Raw genomic sequence first — 18,726 nt, 5'->3', positions numbered from 1 at the left:
CACTAATCTTTCATATACTGATATTCTTATGTGAGATTTAAATGAAAACACGAGACAAGAGTTGGTCATAATGTTATGCTCGTTTGCACTTGTTACACTCTAGAAAAGCACTAAATAACTGGATCGCCGATTTCTTGACAACACATGTGCTGTCGATGATAGAATGTTTTTATGTGTGTGTGAACATTTCATGAGAATAACACGAGGCTCACAGGGGAAGCAGGAGATTGTCCCAAAAGGCCACTTGTAGAAAAGTCCAGCACAGTTTGGGTCGACCACATCCAGAGAGGCACGGGAAATCAGCTTCTATCCACTGGCCCGACTTGGCGTGTGAAACATTCAGTTTGACAAGGTAAAGAAATGAGCACCGACAATCTAAAGCAAACACGACAAAAATGTCTTGCTCCCAGTTACAGAAATATGCAAGATATGAAGCTGAAGTCTATGATAAAAGCATGTTTTTTAAATGTGCACAATGTGACTTTTCTACCAGCTTTTTTACTATAAAAAGGATATTGCTTTGCTCAGAATGTTCCACAGTATGGCATTAAATATGTAGCTTGCATTTATCAAATTTCAGGTGGTTATAAAGCCCCAAAAGACCTTGAAAAAAAACATTCTTACAGTGACTTTATATTATATTATGATTATTATGATTGTTATAACTATTATTACTATTATTACTATTATTATTATTATTATTATTATAATAACTATTATGCTGTTGATTCTATTTCATACTGTGAAATATCCAGACACGAGCCTTCATATCTCACAGTGTGAGATATGAAGGCTCAAAACAGTCGTGTCATGTCATGACACGTTTTGTCATGACTGAATAGTAATGTCACCGATAACATTCCTCAAAGTCCGTCCCAAAACAAACAGGGTTGTGAAAAGCGCTTGGACTTGTCCCGTCGACACGAGGCCTGTACAGTCACGCTGCCACCGCCGTGTTCATTTCAGATGGAGTAACAAAAGAACAGAGCAAGTCTAATCAAGTCAATGCCGACTGAATCTCTCGGACCGGCACTGTCCTCGGATCAATACAATCGACGTTCTGCTTCAGCAACGACGACTGAAGTAAACCAGATACGAGTGCACTTTGGTCAGTAACGTCCTTTCTTTTGTCGAGCTTTGCCTTAGTTTAAGAATTGCAAATATTCACCCACGATTCAAGTTCCCTTTTCGGCTCTTCGTTTCAGTTCCTTTGCATCATGAGCTTCATACAAGAGTTTCTTATTTACGATGCTCTTTGCACCTTTGCAGTCGGCCAAGGCTTGTTCCCTGCACTCAAAAAAAAACTTGAAAAACTAAACTAGATTAGCTCAACCCCGACTTAATTTCATATGTAACCGTTCCGTCCGTGTATATCGCTCCTCCCCGCCGCCGGACGCTATGTTTCCACACGCGCTCCGTTCAAAAGCGGCGCGCTCGTCTCCAGCACGGTTTGCAGGTCATCTCCGGCCTCCAGCTCCCGTCCCGTTATGACCAGCACCTGGGGCCCGTCCCGCTCCCGCCGCGACCTCCGACCCCTGGCCCCGCCCCGCCTCCGCCTCCAGCACAGCGCGGCCCTGAAGTCCACGTGGGCCAGCGTCACCTCCAGCGTGCAGTAGAGCGACCAGAAGAGGGCGAAGCAGCCGAGCAGCAACAGGAACTGAGCGGGTGGGACAGAGAAGCACGTCAAAACGCTTAGTTCACATCCATTTAAACGTTTCAGCTTTGTTTTGGTGTAATATATAGCTGACTGTTAGTTACTTTATTGCTCTTATTGTATTTCTTTTTAAAGAAACGACCAGAAGAATGGGGATTTTACTGTTCTGGCTCTGATTTTTCGCTAAAATGACTGTCCAACTTTCTGCGTAACTCTGCAGACTACAGTTGTGGCCCTTGAATCACACACAATGATGTTGGCTTAGCTCCACTGTAACTCAACATCTTGGCTTGCATCTTGACGTTCCCTGTCTGCGACGTGGACGAGTGCCACGAACACGGGCTGCAAGTTTGGGAAATGTGAAAAGCAGACGAGATCTTTATCGGCGAATCTTGCCGTGAGCACTCGCACATAACACACACAACCTGAACATTAGAAATACTAAAGTTTGCTTATTCTGGATGTTCTGTAACCGCTGTGGGACGGACCAGTCAAATCTTTGGATGAACAGAGGTTAAGTCAGCAGAACATTCTTAAGACGATGTAAAAAAAAAAGGGCAGGCCCAGTCAAACGTCACGAGTAGAGTCTACAAACTGTTGGGAATGAGACCAAAAAAAAAGCTCCTGACGCCTGCACAATTCAACGCCAATTTGATTAGTTTTTAATAAGATACAATAAAACATAAAACGGTATCTGCAAATCGGATTGGACAGAGCTCTGAAAACGTTGGGGATTGCAGTTTAAACAACTTCGAACTGTGCAAATATTGAGCCAAAATTAAACTAAAACAGTGCTAAAAAAGTAACTAGTCCTTTAAGTAGTTTTGTTTATGCATACTTTTTACAATTTTGGCAGCGGTTCTTTTATGGAAATTAATGCAAATTTTTAGAAACGGATTAGGATTACCACAGTACTATCTGGATACACAACATTATAACCTGTACTTTTATCTTGCACAACTGTTGCTATTGATGTAGCAAGTGTATCAAGCCAAGTGGGATCATAGCACTTTAGAGAAATGCACCGGAAAACAAGAAAAATACTCGGGTACTCCGTGTATTTCCAAGCAGATACAAAGTTGTGAGGTAAAGTTAGGCTGTAAACAGAGCTGTGGCGAGTCTGGTCAGTGTTCTCCCAAGAATGTGTTTCATGATCTAATTAAATAATGCATGTGGGAGTCAAAACTGCAGTGTGCATTAGGGATGTCAACAAAATTAGGTTAATCGATTATCATGATTATTTAGGTCACAATATAACCGTATGTACTAAATTATAATCGTGACATTTTTAACGGGTGTTCAATTTATAGAAAACTGTCCATTTCCGAATTAAATCAAGTATTTTTTTTTTGTTAAATTGAATGAAATGTGATTAGAAGCAAAACGACGTCCTTTCTGCTCAGCCTTTCCTCAGAAAAGTAAACCAAAATGTAAAGTGCTTTTTTATCATGTCAAATTGATCATTCAGAAAGTTTAATTTCATGTAGCAGGTCACATATTGAGGAGCAGTAAATGCGTGAAGAAAACAAGAAGGAAAGAAAAAGCAGGATTTTGTTGCAGTTTTGGTCGCGACGTCAATAACCGCGAATAATCGTTAAATGGCGACGTTTACTCACAGTAATCGTGACGCTAAAGTATGAAACCCTGACATCCGTCGCGTGCACGCAGCAGCTCGTGGGAGTGACAGTGTCGCCGTGTTGGCTCGTGTGAATGTCCTGGTCGTGAAACGGCGTTTGCTCAGAGACGTTTACCCTTAAACTGTTAGAGGTGAAGGGGCTGACGATCTCCGGGGGCACGTCCAGGCCTGGAGGACACGGCAGAGAGAAACCGTTGTCCAGATATTGGCCGCTCATCGCGTCCTTCACCAACCTGGAAAACAAGACACAACAGACGCACGTTCACTTGTGTTGCTTCTGTTTATTTTAACGTGTTAGTCTTTATTGCTGTAGCTTGACATCGTCTTTACCTCTGCCTGTCTTTGACCTCCGTGTAAGACATGGAGGAGCCGTACAGAAAGAACTTCCACTGCTTGAGGACTCCCAGGTCTGCACATTTCTGCAGCTGAGGTTCTTCTGCAGAAAAATAACGACAAACAAATGTAAGACAAAGAGGCAAAGCTGAGATACTTCATAAACGGCGTAGAAACTGTGTTACTGTGATCTGAGATCTTGAGCTGGTATTGTCCCTCAGCCTTTTCTCCCCAACAGCGAACGGTGGAGAAGGTCCAGTCCTGGTAGCCTCCTGCGTCCCTGTAATTAAAGAGGCATTATGTAGGATTGTGGAATTCCGGACCGCTGCAGTGGTTGCCAGGGGAACCACAATCATGTGCGCAAGGGTAAAAACTGGAGAATGCAAGGGCAGGATATCAGAGCAGAACAGATTTTAATCATTAAAATTATCGAATATGTCAAATATTTTGCATGAAAAAGTTGTAGCACAGTCACATAATAATGTAAATTACACACAAAAAAATACTCTTAACTATATATCAATACAGCAGCCCACCATATCGATACGGGAACGGCAACATTTTGTATCAGAATATATCAAAATTCTGATATTTTAGCATTTTGAGACAACAATGTAAAAGAAATGCACAACCACGAACATCTAAACAAAGCAACATAAAATATGACCCTCCCTTCCTCTAAATTAATTCATCCTGAATAAATAAATGTGATGAATAAACACGAGATGAGTGGATGAGAAAAGGAGTGAGGCCACAATGACCCTCATGAAGGACGCAGAGGACATTTCTCACTTGTCAATGGCTCGCCGCGCCCCGATCACCGACGCCATGCCGCTGGGACACACCAGGACCATCTCCACGTTACCGCGGCAGGGATGTGTGATCGTCACGGTAACGGCCACATGTTCCAGGGTCTGCATTCCAGAATCATTCAGGTCTCCTGCGGTAACTACGGGAAAGAAAACCATAGAAACTTTTTTTAATACAACAGCAACTTCTGATGAGCGACAGTGACAAAATATCAATACCACTGATTTTTTGTTTGTTTGAATGAGTTAAATGTGGATATTCAGACGATGTCATTGCAATCATGAGACACAAGCTAAAACATGCCCATAAATGTCTTTTTGAAGACTGTTTGAGTGCAAAAAGTGCAGAAAAATCACATTATTTTCTTTGTTTTAGAGATTACACGGCATGTTTGTAATTGTTTTTAAATCTTAAACTTCTTTTGTTGCAGCCTTTTCAATAGTTCTCATTACAGACGATATACTCAATATTGACATTTTGCATACTTAAACAACAACTGTGACAGGATCAAATTTTGTTTTACGTCTCATTATACAGTACATTTAAAGTATTAAGTGTTTAGTATAGTTTATGACTCTATTCAAGCAGAAACATTTTATTGTGTGTAATTTAAGGGAAATTTGGCTATGCAATCCTCCTGTTTTCAGTGTTTGATATGAAACTAAAATGTAGTTCTTTGGTGTCTGTGGTATTTGGCAGTTTCTACATTCTAGAACTCTACATTTGGCGTTTAGAAACAACATTTTGGCTACACAGATGAGTCCTGTGTAAATGAGATTCTGAATATCTTCCCGGTTAAATAAATACGGGTCAAATGACAAATAAAAACACAGATTTCTTGTTTTGGGAGCTTAAAACTATGTGACATTGACAGAAGAACCAAGTACAAACAAATCTAGCGAGTCGTCTGGCTCAAACAGACCAAACTCTCCGGCTTCGCTCCTTGCCACTTGTCGAGTCGTAATCCCGGTCCGTCTCGGGTCTTTCTTGGGTCATAAGGACTAATGAGCCGTGGTGCTTTCTGACCATGTACGGATGAACGCTCCTCGGGCGGAGGCGGACCGAGGGGACGAGACGGGCCCCAGTGTAAACAGAAGAGTGTCCGGAGACGCGAGGGGCTGAGAGGTTTGAGACGCGGGATTAAACATGGTGAGAGGCAGAGCAAAGTGTGATACAGAGGGCAAGGAAGCCAGAGTAAATAAGTACAATGTATAAGGTGAACATTTGATGGATGAAGGTTTCCACTGAGCATATGGAGTTTTAAAGTGGTTGTCATGTGTTTACTTCAACGTAATTCCAGACTATTATGGCGTTTAGGCGGGTTTATTCTGACCTAGGGCTTTATATAATGATTGTATGGTATTTTATGATTGTACGGTAGAAAAGGTTTTAAAAAGGTTTAACAGATAGTCACCTGGACACTGTTTTGTAAATGTGACAAAGGCTGACATTTTCACTGTTGCTGCTTGAGTTGATAAGAGTGCAGGAGTGGGATTTGTAAACAAGGGCGGAGCAAGTTTCAGTTAAAATTCCTCCCATTGGACGGGGTGAGCTGGGGAAGAGTATACTGTGAAGTCAAGCTACTCAACTTCCGTACGAATGAGGGATTACATCTGCTTTTGATCGTACAGAATACAGCATGTGCAGGCCTCTACAAAACCAGCCTAACTGTTCACAAACTAGTACACTATGTTTCAATCTAAAGCCCAACAAAGTCAGGGATAATAGAAATGATCAGCTAAAGTTTCAGAAAGTAGCTGTGTCTAATATAAAAAAATGTATGGCATATTTGACATTATATATATTTTTTTAAATGTCAACATGTTTAGTTTCTATTATTCTCTTTTTAAAGGTGTTCCTGAAGTTACAGTTTAAACTTTGTACATTTTGGGTCTCAATTCGACTTCACACAAACAGGCTTTAACATTATCATTAACAATAACCAGGGAATTACCGTAACTTCCGTAGTAAACCAGGCCACCCAGAACACAAAACCATTACACTATTGAGCAGAGAGTCCGTGACAATAAAAATGCACATATTTGTTGAGATTTACAGCCCGCACATTGTCCGTCACTTTGGTTTTAAACTGTTTTTCTTCTGTTGTTTGAGTTAAACGCTAAGTGCATGAGTCTGGCCGAGCTCAAGAAAGATCTCAACGAGGCCATAAAACACATTAGTGGATTCCTGGAAATCGGTGGTGAATGCCGAATTTTGAATGTGTTGTGTGTCATTTTGGTGAAAGGCTTTACAAAAAAATGCAAGAAACAAAAATGATTCTGCTTTGAGGATCTTAAAAAGGAAAATTTACGCGACAATGAGATCACGGCGATGGAGAAAAACGCACAGGATGATGTAAAGCAGGGAGTCAAAATGCAGAGGAATTCAAGAAATCTGAATCTTAAAGAGCAATTGAAAGTGAACACCGTGCCTGACAAACGGGAGAACATTACCTAATATGGAGCGGCAGATGCAGACGGGAGCGGGGAGGGAGAAGGAGGAGGAATGGAGTCTGTAAACTCTGCGATCAGCTGCGGGGCCGGAGATTAATCGCAATGGAATCACAATCTTTGAACGGACGGAATGCTTTAAGTTTTACAGTGTGTCTTATAATGTTAGTCGACTGAATACCCAGAAGTTTAGACCTGCGCAAACGTGTCCTGAGATGCATTTGAGCCTTGTCTAATCACATCTGACAAGAATCACATGCATTTCAGCACGTTTTTGTATTGTCGTGCTTCAACTAACGACTAATCAGCCTTTTTTCAAGTCAAAGGAATGTTTTTTTGAAAAGATATTTTAACACAATGAAGGTTGAAAAATAATGACTGAAGGCTTCTAGACATATAATATTTACAAATAACATTAAATTTTATGAAGATCAGAAATTATTTTTTTATATTTTTGACATTTTGACTTGATAATGCCATGTTTTTGCGATAAAACGTCTTTGGAATGTGTATGGTCCAGATAACAATCATGATTTGTTTCCTTTGTTTATAGTTTCACTGAGTAGATTAAATGTAGCACTGCAAATGTTTTATATCAGTTTAACTTAGTACTCTATATAAGCCACTCTGCAAGTCCCAAATGGTAAATCTTCTGGTTGTGTTTACATTTTGTGCGCTTCACAAAATCTATAATTAAAACCATAAATCCCAAAGCAAATGTAACGCTCATTTAAAAGTCCTTGTCAAAACAGTGAGCATGTGACTTTACCATTCCACGTGCGAATCAGCTCACTCGGATACGTCAGGATGGGCACCTCCTCTTTTATCTGTGGGCTTTGGTAGGACACGAGGAAAGGCACAGACTCCCAAACCTACAGAACGTGCAGGAATTTAAGATAATTGACTGTACGAAGAAGATATTGTGGCGGTAAAAATAATAATAAGGAAATACCTTGGCCGCGTTGACCAGTCTCCAGGCGTTCAGGAGCCCAAAGCCGTGCTGATGGCTGTGATGGAAACCTGCTCCGTTCACTCTCCAGTCGGCACTGCTGTCACACTGTGGAGGAAACGAGAGATAATCCAACCGTTATGTCACACACACATTGAGGACAAACAGAAATTAGTCTATTTTACCTAAAACTAACTCGGGCTGCGCTATTGTCATCTCTAATCGTTAATGTTATACCGTATTTTCCGCACTATAAGGCCCACTTAAATTCTCTCAATAAACGACAGTGTGTCTTATAATCTAGTGCGCTTTATATTTGGATGAATTCTGGTTGGGTTTACTGACGATTTTGTGTGGCGCACGTTTTGTTATGTCACATAATGCGCCTTAATAGTCCGGTGCGCCTTATATATGAAAAATGATCAAAAATAGACCTTTCACTGACAGTGCGCATTATAATCCAGTGCGCCTTATAGTGCGAAAAATACGGTATTTGGGCTTTAAAGTGTGTGGTTTGTGTGTGGTAAAAGTCTGTATTGTTTACGTTCAGAAAATGTGTATTTGTTTACATTAAGACAAAGAAAATGGAATCAAACATCCAGGACTGATGAAAATGAGCAATATAAAAGTGATTCAAAAGAATGTATACACACACAATTATGTTTTTTAATTATTGGAAACTAAGTGAGACTATTTTTTATTTTCAATCAGGGGCCATTATCGTGTTGTTAACTGAATGCTTTTCTATTCACTGTTGCAAAAGGCCATTTCCCTGAGACTCATGAACAAAGCACTTTAGTGACTTCTGCCGTCCTTGTTATGTTATGTTATTTGTTCAACGCAAATAATGTAGGTAGTATTTTATTATTGCATTTAGCCTTTAGTATTGCACCCATCTTTTTTTACAGCAACACTGGGCCTTGAGGAACACGTTTCCTTCTGCCATGTTGTTTTCGCATTGACAGCATTTCAGCCTTCCTCCTGACGCTCACTTTTTATTTATATTACTCCTGACATACTCCAAACACTTTGCCCTTTTTATCTTTCGAATTAAAACCCACATGGATACAAAAATTTAATAACTTAGGCTTTATTTTACTGGTTGAACTATCGATTCGTTTCAGAGTGATGAAAGTCTAGCAAAACAATAAACTATTCAAAAATGAGATCGGGCAAATATCCTCAAGCATCACCTACTCTTCGGTTACAGCTTCCTGCTATATACAATACAGAGGACTTTTGTCCATTCAAAAGATATAATGTGTAGTTTTGAAATATCAATCGCTATGGCAACGGCGCTAGCTTTTCATAACTCTGCAGGAAGCTGAAACCCACGCGGACTGTGCATATTGGGGCCTGGATGTTCTACCTTGGTGGCGGTGAAGGCGATGATGTGCTGGACATCCCTCCAGGTGAGGCAGGGTCGGACCTGCAGCATCAGAGCCACCATCCCGGCGGCGAGAGGGGCGGCGGCCGAGGTCCCCGTGTGGCCCTCCGTGCAACCGGTCCCGCGCTGCATCGACCAGTCCGACGTCACCTGCAAACAGGGAAAAAAAGCACCCATTTAACAAACGCAAACCTCTGTGATATATGTGCTTGAACAGAAAGGCTTTAGATTTATTAGGAGGTGCTACCAGGCCAAGTTACAGGTCAGATCGGTGGAGAGGCGCTTCACAGCAACAATTCATGTTTTACACCTGTATTTTAATAATAAGATGAACCATTAAAGGAACATTCCAGGCAAAGCAATAACATCTCACAAATAAACTATATAACTAGGGGCGATACTGACAAAAATGAGTATCCCGATATTTTTGGGAGTATCCAGATAACAATAGAGTAAATCCATCAAACAGAAATGTGTTATAACATGTCTTTAAAATGTATCAGATGAGGTTTAATTATTAGACAAAGGCGAAATGTCTGTAAAAATGTGTCGCAAAAGTGCAGAAATGTCCCCTTTATTTCAAGGTTTACGACATTTAATCAGCTCTTTTAGTAGCATTTTGTCCTTACCGACCTCGAAGCGATTTTGTGTGGTGGTACACGTTTTGTTTCGCTTAATGCGCCTTATAGTCCACAATATTATCTCAATTTCAATACATTGCCCTCCTCCATGTATAACGGTTGAGGGTTTTATTGAACACCATAATGGAAACACTTTGTAGTTCTGCAGACAATAGACGGGGGATCAACGAGCATTCCCGGACCCAGTGTTTACACGCTGACAACATGTTGTCCAACAGCTGTCCAGCCATGATCAAAGCTCACAGCTACCACACACATGTTCCCAGATTGTTTATACAAACGACTAAACACAGACACCATAGTCCACTTTAAGATATGACATAACTGCAATGCCATCTCCAAATGAATGGGCCAGATAAACCAGGGAATCGTAAAAGCAGTAGATATATATATATATTTTTAGACAAAAATAAAAAGGCATTTAGTCAAGCAGCTGTTCCTGAGTGTTTTCAATCTGTTTTTAGGACCAGCACAGTGCTCCCGCTTGGCTTATTACATTGTGGTTGTTTGTGTGTTACTCTTCTCTTCTGAGGCCAATCATTAAGTAACATATTTGGTTTCTATGGAGACGTGCCCAAACATCCGCAAAGAGAGGTCAATGGGTTTGAACGGGCCGGTTTGTCCCGTCAGCATCCATCTCTGTTTAAGATCAAAATAGCATCTGGTCTTTTTCATGTGGAGCGTGGCCGTGTTCAAACTTTATTGCCTTTGGTCAAGTTGTCCAGCTTTAATAGTATTAGCAGCAACTACTTTTTTGAGTGTATTTTAAAAGACCAAAACAGTTGAAAAAGCTAGAAAAGTACATAACCTATGACATTTTTGTAATGTTACTTACGACTTTTAACTCTAAAATCAACATAAAAAATACAAGAGGACATGGATATAATGCCATTTTAGTATTTACAGACTTACAATGCTTCTTAGCCGGGTTGCTCCACTGCTAAAAGTCACCGCGAGCATCGAAGCACATTCTTCTGCATAGAACGGCATGCTCCCCTTTTCATCTATCGCTCCTGCAAAAAAAAAGAAGAGCAAAACAGAACAATGACCGGGTGTTTAAATGATGATTACATTGCACCTTTTAGACCCGTGCCTCTCAAACATTTCACCCAAAGTATCAGATCAAAACAAGTCTATCACAGGCCTTTTCCAGGTCTAAACCAGGGCTGGATATGGAATAAAACAGTGCTAAACCATCGCTACACTCATTAATCAGGGTCAAACCAAAGGAGGATAAAATGTGGATGAAATTGACTCTAAATGACACTAAAACCGCAGAAGAATTTGCATAGGATCGTTTGAGAACCACTGATTTAAACATCACACAGTCGTCGTTCATTACCTATTGTTATAGTGTAAATGGAGTTGGCATAACCGTCATAGTTGCAGTTGTCGTTGTATTGGCCTCCGTTGCCACTGGCAACAACAAAGATGCTGCCAAAACCACGTCTGCCCGCGATGACCCCATGCTGCAGTGAAGCCTGTGAATGAAACACGCACAGGAGTCTTCTAATTATACAGCATCTTCACACAGATGCTTATCATTGCCACAAAAAAGGTGGTGCTTCCCTCTACAGGTCAAAGTGAATACTGCATACCTTTCCGAGAGGATGAGGTCCATCAACAGTGTGACCGTCATCATCTGGACCCCAGCTGGAAAAAGCCGTAATGTCAGATACTCATTCAAAAGCAGCAATTTTTTTTTTTCTTTCTTTTAACTAAATAAATGAGGGAGTTGTTATCAATTCTTGATATAAAAAGATTTGCATTAAAACAAAAAGGTGAACTATTTGATTGCATTAGATTGATTAAATTAGGATCTGTTTTTGGCCTGGTAATATAGAAGAAACGTTAAAGAATTAGAAGGAACTAACATCTAACTGTAACCTAAAAAGTAAGAAATATAAAATTTTTAGTAGTCACTTGGTCAGCGATTATCTTTTGATTAGTCGACAAGTCAAATTATTATTCCTGTTGAACATTTGAGACGTTTTTAAAATATTATGTTCATGTAAAGGTTGAAATACGGTGACTGAAGGCTTCTAGCTAAAGAATATTGAGGAATAAAGTGTGTTTTAGAGTCTGTATAGTCCAGATAACGATTACCAAAATACAACTACTCGACTAGTCATGATTAGTCAATTCATTTTTGCAGCCCTACTTCTGAAAAGTTTCATTTTTCATGACTAACATCGTACATACCTGCAGCTGTAGATGTCGTTAACTTGATAGTGTTTGTTGAAAGCTATGGCCTCCAGACTGTCAGTCAGTGGACCGTCCAGGACTCGAATTCCTAAAACAGACACAAATAACAAAACGCTCAACTTTCGTGACATTCAATCTAGGCGTGTTTGACATGTGATCCTTTATTTGTACCTGCCACTTTGCTGCCGTAAGCCACTCCCACGGCACAGAAGCTGTTGTTTGGGACGGCCGCGATCTCTCCAGCACACCTCGTCCCGTGGTGGTTGTCACTGCGGGCGTCTGGGTGTGGCATCGGGTCAGGGTCATTTGAGTTGAGGTCGTAACTGCCTTCTGGACTCTTCGGGGGAAAGAAAACATCTACTTATCTCACTGCTATCAAGTAACAATAGATACAAGGATGAACAATATCAAAATTATGTCAATATTGCTGTAAACTATGGCAAATTGTAAATTCCTGGGTACCTATATAGATCTTTTTTTTTATTTTTTTTCTTGCAGCAAAAAGATGAAATAATTCGAAAAATGCAGTACCAGAACTCCACAATTATCTATTAAGCCAAATAACTTCTTAGATTTTTAATAACTTTTCATAGTTTTGGCCGGGGTGCGACTTATACTTATATTTATACTTACTCCGGAGCGACTTATGTGATTTTATGTTATTTTTACACTGCAACCGCATTTCATACTCCAGTGCAACTTATATATGTTTTTTTCTTCTCTATTATGTCGGTGTAATCCCTCATTCGTCCAGGCGTGTTCCATAGTAGAAAAAACTTCAGTTGTAGTCATCTGGACTCAGTTAGAAAAAAATAGACGTTTCGACTCTCATCCAAGAGTCATTGTCAATAACAGAATTTAGGTCGGGAACTCCGATATTTATACTCTTCTGTGGTAAGACCAGCCCATTGGGCGGAGCCTTCCTGGAGTAGAAAGAGTTGTTTGTTTCAACAGAAACTCCCCCCTTGTATCTACCGAGCTAGCCTATTCAGAATTTTAGTGGGCTATTAGAATCCTCTTTGTCTTTGTGAGACCCTGGCTCACCCACCCTGAGTACCTGATTAGCATCTAAATGTCCTGGTCCTGGTCCTCTACCTTTCCAGGGGTTCAGTATACCATTATAGATACCAGGATGATTGAATCTTAGCCCTCCATTCCTGTTTAAAGAAGGTCTTTCTTTTTTAACAAAAATAGCTTCCTTAACTCGTCTCTCAAACCATCTTTTTTCCCTGCTTAAAATCTTCACCTCACCGTCTTCAAACGAGTGATTAGAGGCTTCAAGATGGAGATGCAGTGATAGACTGTTTACAAAGGCTGGAAAAAGAGGAAGTGATAAACCGGCCTCTGTATTACAGACAGGAAGCCATGCCTTGCATTTATGGCCTTCCAAAAATACACAAAAAGGATGTTCCACTCAGACCCATAGTGTGCAGCACAGATTCCATCACTTACAATGTGGCCAAGCATTTAACAACTATATTGGCTCCACTTGTGGGGAATTCGGAACATCATGTGGAAAACACGCACAACTTTGTGGATAAAGTGAAACATCTCCAACTGGACCCAGATGACCTTATGGTTTCATATGATGTTGTGTCCCTGTTCACCTGCATCCCGACCTCTGATGCAGTAGCAGCAGTGAGGATCAGACTGCAGGAAGACACCACCCTACAGGAAAGGACCAAACTGACACCTGAACACATATGTAAACTGTTGGACATCTGTCTGAACACCACTTACTTTCAATTCCGGGGACAATTTTACAGACAGATTCATGGCTGTGCCAATGGGCTCGCCCGTCTCTCCCATAGTGGCCAACCTGTACATGGAGCACTTTGAGAAGAAGGCACTGTCCTCATTCTCAGGCATAGCCCCAAAACTGTGGCTTCGCTATGTCGATGACACTTTTGTAACAATCAAGATTTCTTGATTGTTCCACGATCAGAGGAGAGGACGGGAAGCTCCAAATAGAAGTATATAGGAAACCTACACACACGGACCAGTATCTGCTCTTTGGTTCCAACCACCCACTACAGCACAAGCTGGGTGTGATCAGAACCTTACAACACAGAGCTCAAGGTGTGCCCACCAGCTCAGAGGGCAAGAAGAAAGAGGAAAAACATGTCCGAAATGCCCTCTCAGCCTGTGGTTACCCCGCTTGGGCTCTCAACAGAGTGAAGAGAACCAAGAAGCAGGACAAAAGGGAAACTGAACAGAGAAGGAAGGGTGTTTCTATCCCTTATGTGTCTGGCCTGTCGGAAAAACTGCAGAGAATTCCCTGTTTATTTTAAACCAGGAAACACTTTAAGACAAAAACTGGTTCATCCTAAGGACAAGTTGCCGACTCAAAAACAGAGCAATGTAGTTTATTCGATCCAATGCAGTGAAGAAAGCTGTAAAGAACGTTACATAGGTGAGACTAAACAGCCTCTACACAAGAGGCTCTATCAGCACAGAAGAAATACAAGTTCAGGACCACAGAGCGCCGTGCATCTCCATCTTGAAGCCTCTAATCACTCGTTTGAAGACGGTGAGGTGAAGATTTTAAGCAGGGAAAAAAGATGGTTTGAGAGACGAGTTAAGGAAGCTATTTTTGTTAAAAAAGAAAGACCTTCTTTAAACAGGAATGGAGGGCTAAGATTCAATCATCCTGGTATCTATAATGGTATACTGAACCCCTGGAAAGGTAGAGGACCAGGACCAGGACATTTAGATGCTAATCAGGTACTCAGGGTGGTTGAGCCAGGGTCTCACAAAGACAAAGAGGATTCTAATAGCCCACTAAAATTCTGAATAGGCTAGCTCGGTAGATACAAGGGGGGAGTTTCTGTTGAAACAAACAACTCTTTCTACTCCAGGAAGGCTCCGCCCAATGGGCTGGTCTTACCACAGAAGAGTATAAATATCGGAGTTCCCGACCTAAATTCTGTTATTGACAATGACTCTTGGATGAGAGTCGAAACGTCTATTTTTTTCTAACTGAGTCCAGATGACTACAACTGAAGCTTTTTCTACTTCTCTATTATGCATTTTTTGGCCGGTGCGACTTATAGTCCGGAAAATACAGTATTTCTTTATGAGCCTCAATAATCATATTTGATGTTGTACTATGAGCTTGAGCTGTAAACAAGCTGCACTCACATAGTTGGGATGTATGTCTTGGTGAGTGTGCTCCACTCCGTCGTCGACGACCACCACAGTGACACCTCGTCCCGTGATATTACGCTCCCACAGCCCGGTCACATTTATGTCCATGCCTCTGTTCACATCATTGTGCTGCAAGAACAAGACATAAATGAGCCGAAATTCATCCAACTGCTAAAAAGGAAAACCATCAAAATAGAAAATATGAACAACAAATCTTTGTGTGTTATTTTATTAGAATTTCTTTCTACATCTAACTATCAGTAGTTACAACCAATCCCTTCAAGCAATGAGCGTAACACACATTATTGCTGCGATTAAAGCATATCTGAGAAATCTCCCAAATGTGTCCGTATCACGTAACTGTGATTGTACAAGCGTTACCAGAAAAAGGGAAACTTTTATCATTTTTCCTACCAGGTGCCATTGTTGAGGATATCGCGGGTCATTGAAGGCCATAGATCGTTTGGAGCGGATGAGCACCCTGTCCTGGGAGTACCACAGGACGTGAGGATGCGCTGCGAATACCTCCCCCGGGTCGACGCTCTTCTTCCAAACTCCGGAGCCAGGTTTGAAGGAACACAGCAGGTAGTGGCCCTCCAGCTGTCCAATCTGACCCTGATTTTCCAGACCGGCCTGCTCAGCAACCTACGTCAGTGTTATATATAAGAGTAGTAAAGGAATACATAACACAGAACTTTATGAGTAAATGCACAATGATTGACATTTACATCTTGTTGTAGAGTTTCTTGGAATTGTTGTAATAAAGCTTTTTTGGGTTGAATTGCTAGGGCCTTTGTTCAACCTGCCAGTAGAAGAACGCTTATAGAGCCACTTCTCTACTTGGCATAGAAATATTAACTTTTTTTTCTATGAAATCATTGTGAAGAATTCCCCACAGTCCGAATATTACAATAGCTAACTATGGCATTGTATTTCAGTGTGACCCAATCACTAGGTAAGGCTGTTGATTTCTTGAAAAACACACGCACAAAAACATTGAAGTAGTGTGATAACTAGGACAACATTTGAGGATTTAGAATACATAAGTAATTGTGCCCAACCAATACAAAGAATACATGGTGTCCTGTTTTTAATGCCATCTCCATTTGTATGTTCAGTACATGCCAGTGTTAAAAGATAGTCTAAAAACTATCCTCGTCTAAAAACTATCCTCTTCTAAAAACTATCCTCGCCTGAAAACTATCCTCGCCTAAAAACTATCCTCGTCTAAAAACTATCCTCCTATCGGCATAACAAAATCACACTTTGTTACACACTGTATTGTCCTAAACATAAAAATGTTTATACACTGGTCATACACTTTTTGATATCAATATTTATGCTCCACAGATTGTTTAAGAAACTGACATTTTTAATAAACATTTGCTGTGCCATCGTTGTCTGAACACAATCTATGGTACAATCGATACAACCATTTGATTTCTGAGTTTCTTATGAGGTGCAATTGTCATTTAGAATGAAGTAATATTCAACATAATAATATGTAAGAACACCCTAACGAACGTATTGTACCTTATCAGCGATTAAATTCCGGTCTTCAGAGTTGTCTCCATCTTGGATCTTCACAGCCCAGGACTGACCCGGTCCACAGGAGGGAGGCGGCCAAGGCGAGGTGGACGAGTGCGAGAAGGGGTGAGACGGTGAAGCAAACGGTATGAGGGCTATAAATAAAAGCGTACTAGAGGCGAGAAATACAAGGAGAAGAAACGGGACAAAATATGATGTTGCCATGGCACCCAGGGGCAACTGACAGGGTCCGCCAATGGAGGCCTCCTCATTGGATCCCACACCGAAACCTACAGAAAAAAAATTTCTAAATGAATTTGTATAAAATAAATGTAAGTTCTAAGACTGAGCAGTTATTAGATGATAACATGTGCGAAATGGTTTGTTTTAGTGAGAGTGTGTGCAATAAAAAGGTTAAAGGCGCCTGCATTAGTGTCGGATAAAGTACTCAAATAAGATCAGATGTATTCGTGCAGTTAAACTCAGTGTTTCCTAATAATAGAGGGAAAGTAATTACCTGGAGCATACATTGCCATTACAATACCTTACTCTGTTGCTCAGTGTATTGTCCTAAATATAAAAAGCAAGTATATTGATCAAATTATTATGATTTTTTTTTTACATTATATATTAGCGAAGTTCTATTTGACCTACATTTCTTGTAAACCCTGGACCTGTTTGCTCAGCTGTGGTTATTGTACCAGCGGTTGGTTGACACATTGCTACACCAGTGTGACTGTTAACACTCCCTGAATAAAACCACTAAAAGGCTGTTGTGACGAACATGTCACTGTTTGACGCAACATAACGGGCTATATAACATTAGCAAACATGTGTAAACAAACTCAACTAACCGGCTAAAGCCAGCTAACAAAACATAGTTATCCCGACATGCCAAATTAAAAACAAAAAACTATGTTTGAGCGTCACATAAGATTGGAAGAAGCTTAAACTACAAGGGTTAATTTGCCGATTACGTGTACGTGTTTGTTCAATAACGAGGATAAAGAAACAGAGCAACATTGGATATGACACTTGAAGCAAGGAAAAGAAAGCTAATGATCGAAAAAATAGCGATTCAAATTTGTAATGAACAAATATATAGACTTATATGTACAGTTCGGATAAAAGCAAAACATTGAACATAGAAGCAAACACGTTACCTTTGAAATAAAAGCTTTCGTTTCATAAATGTGTCTGAGTAAAGCTGAACTTGTTATTTCCGTGAAACCGAGCGCACAACCACTACGTCATCGTCTGATGCGCATGCGCACATATTCTGTTCACAATATTTCTCAAACGCATCCTGAAGATATTTATTTATTATTACATTACTTTGACCTTATTTTCAAAGGATAGCAAAAAGTGATATTACTTGTAAATGAGGCACAATTAAAACATATTAATTTATAACGTAGGCCAACATTTTATTTAAAAAATAAATTAAGTGAGTTTACATTGTTTTATCAATAAAAAGGTCCGTGCAGAGGTAAAACAGTAACAGCGATCGCTCGTGTATGTATAGCGATGTATAGCGATGTATAGCGTATAGTAATGCTATTGTTATTATTTGATTATGAATTGTTTTATGTCGTACTTTAACGCTGAAACAAGTTCCTATGTTTGCAAACTGTGTTAAATGACAATTGAATTGATCTGATTCTGTATGGCCATGCATTAATCTAGTTGCATCGGTTGTTCTTGTTGTTCTTGTTGTTGTTTTATGGCGGTTGGCATCCAAGTGTTGCTGTTGTTGTTGTTGTTGTTTTATGGCGGTTGGCATCCAATTGTTGCATTACCGCCAATTACCGCCAGACTTTATTCCTCTTCTTCTTGGTGCGTCTTGCTTTGAAGTGCTTCCGTGTGAGCAATGAGTTCTTTTATTATGTCTATTTGCTTTGAAGACAGTTTACTTCTGCAGCCAGACACTCTAAGGACGTAAACGTAAGGAAAAATGAGTGAAAACATTGTGTGTGAAAACACGAAA

General features: G+C 40.4%; 1 protein-coding gene across 1 annotated transcript; it reads right to left on the bottom strand.

Moving 5' to 3' along the window:
- Positions 1-1,379: 1,379 nt before the first annotated feature.
- pcsk7 (proprotein convertase subtilisin/kexin type 7) lies at positions 1,380-17,987 on the bottom strand. Its single transcript, XM_072454918.1, has 17 exons — positions 17,903-17,987; positions 16,746-17,029; positions 15,627-15,857; positions 15,207-15,341; positions 12,237-12,402; positions 12,063-12,153; positions 11,459-11,513; positions 11,203-11,341; positions 10,773-10,873; positions 9,202-9,369; positions 7,836-7,940; positions 7,653-7,755; positions 4,416-4,572; positions 3,809-3,903; positions 3,621-3,726; positions 3,406-3,523; positions 1,380-1,657 (listed from the first exon to the last, which is right to left on the bottom strand). Exons 2-17 carry the CDS (start codon positions 16,962-16,964, stop codon positions 1,397-1,399), a joined length of 2,250 nt encoding a protein of 749 aa, XP_072311019.1. The 5' UTR covers positions 16,965-17,029; positions 17,903-17,987; the 3' UTR covers positions 1,380-1,396.
- Between the last annotated feature and the right edge of the window lie 739 nt (positions 17,988-18,726).

This window comes from Eucyclogobius newberryi, unplaced genomic scaffold (genome assembly GCF_026437365.1).
Source record: "Eucyclogobius newberryi isolate DKJ021-1_F unplaced genomic scaffold, fEucNew1.0.hap1 SCAF_10, whole genome shotgun sequence".
Lineage (NCBI taxonomy): Eukaryota > Metazoa > Chordata > Actinopteri > Gobiiformes > Gobiidae > Eucyclogobius > Eucyclogobius newberryi.
The sequence above is the reverse complement of the archived record's forward strand: the minus strand, read 5'-3'. Positions and strand labels throughout refer to the sequence as shown.

What these genes read in the sequence shown, in the direction of transcription:
- pcsk7 (XM_072454918.1), bottom strand. Translation starts at nt 16,964, where the DNA reads ATGGCAACATCATATTTTGTCCCGTTTCTTCTCCTTGTATTTCTCGCC. An exon ending in GGAATTTAATCGCTGATAAG is followed by an intron (nt 15,858 to 16,745) that starts GTACAATACGTT and finishes ACACTGACGTAG; the next exon opens with GTTGCTGAGCAGGCCGGTCT. An exon ending in GCGCGGCGAGCCATTGACAA is followed by an intron (nt 3,904 to 4,415) that starts GTGAGAAATGTC and finishes CTTTAATTACAG; the next exon opens with GGACGCAGGAGGCTACCAGG.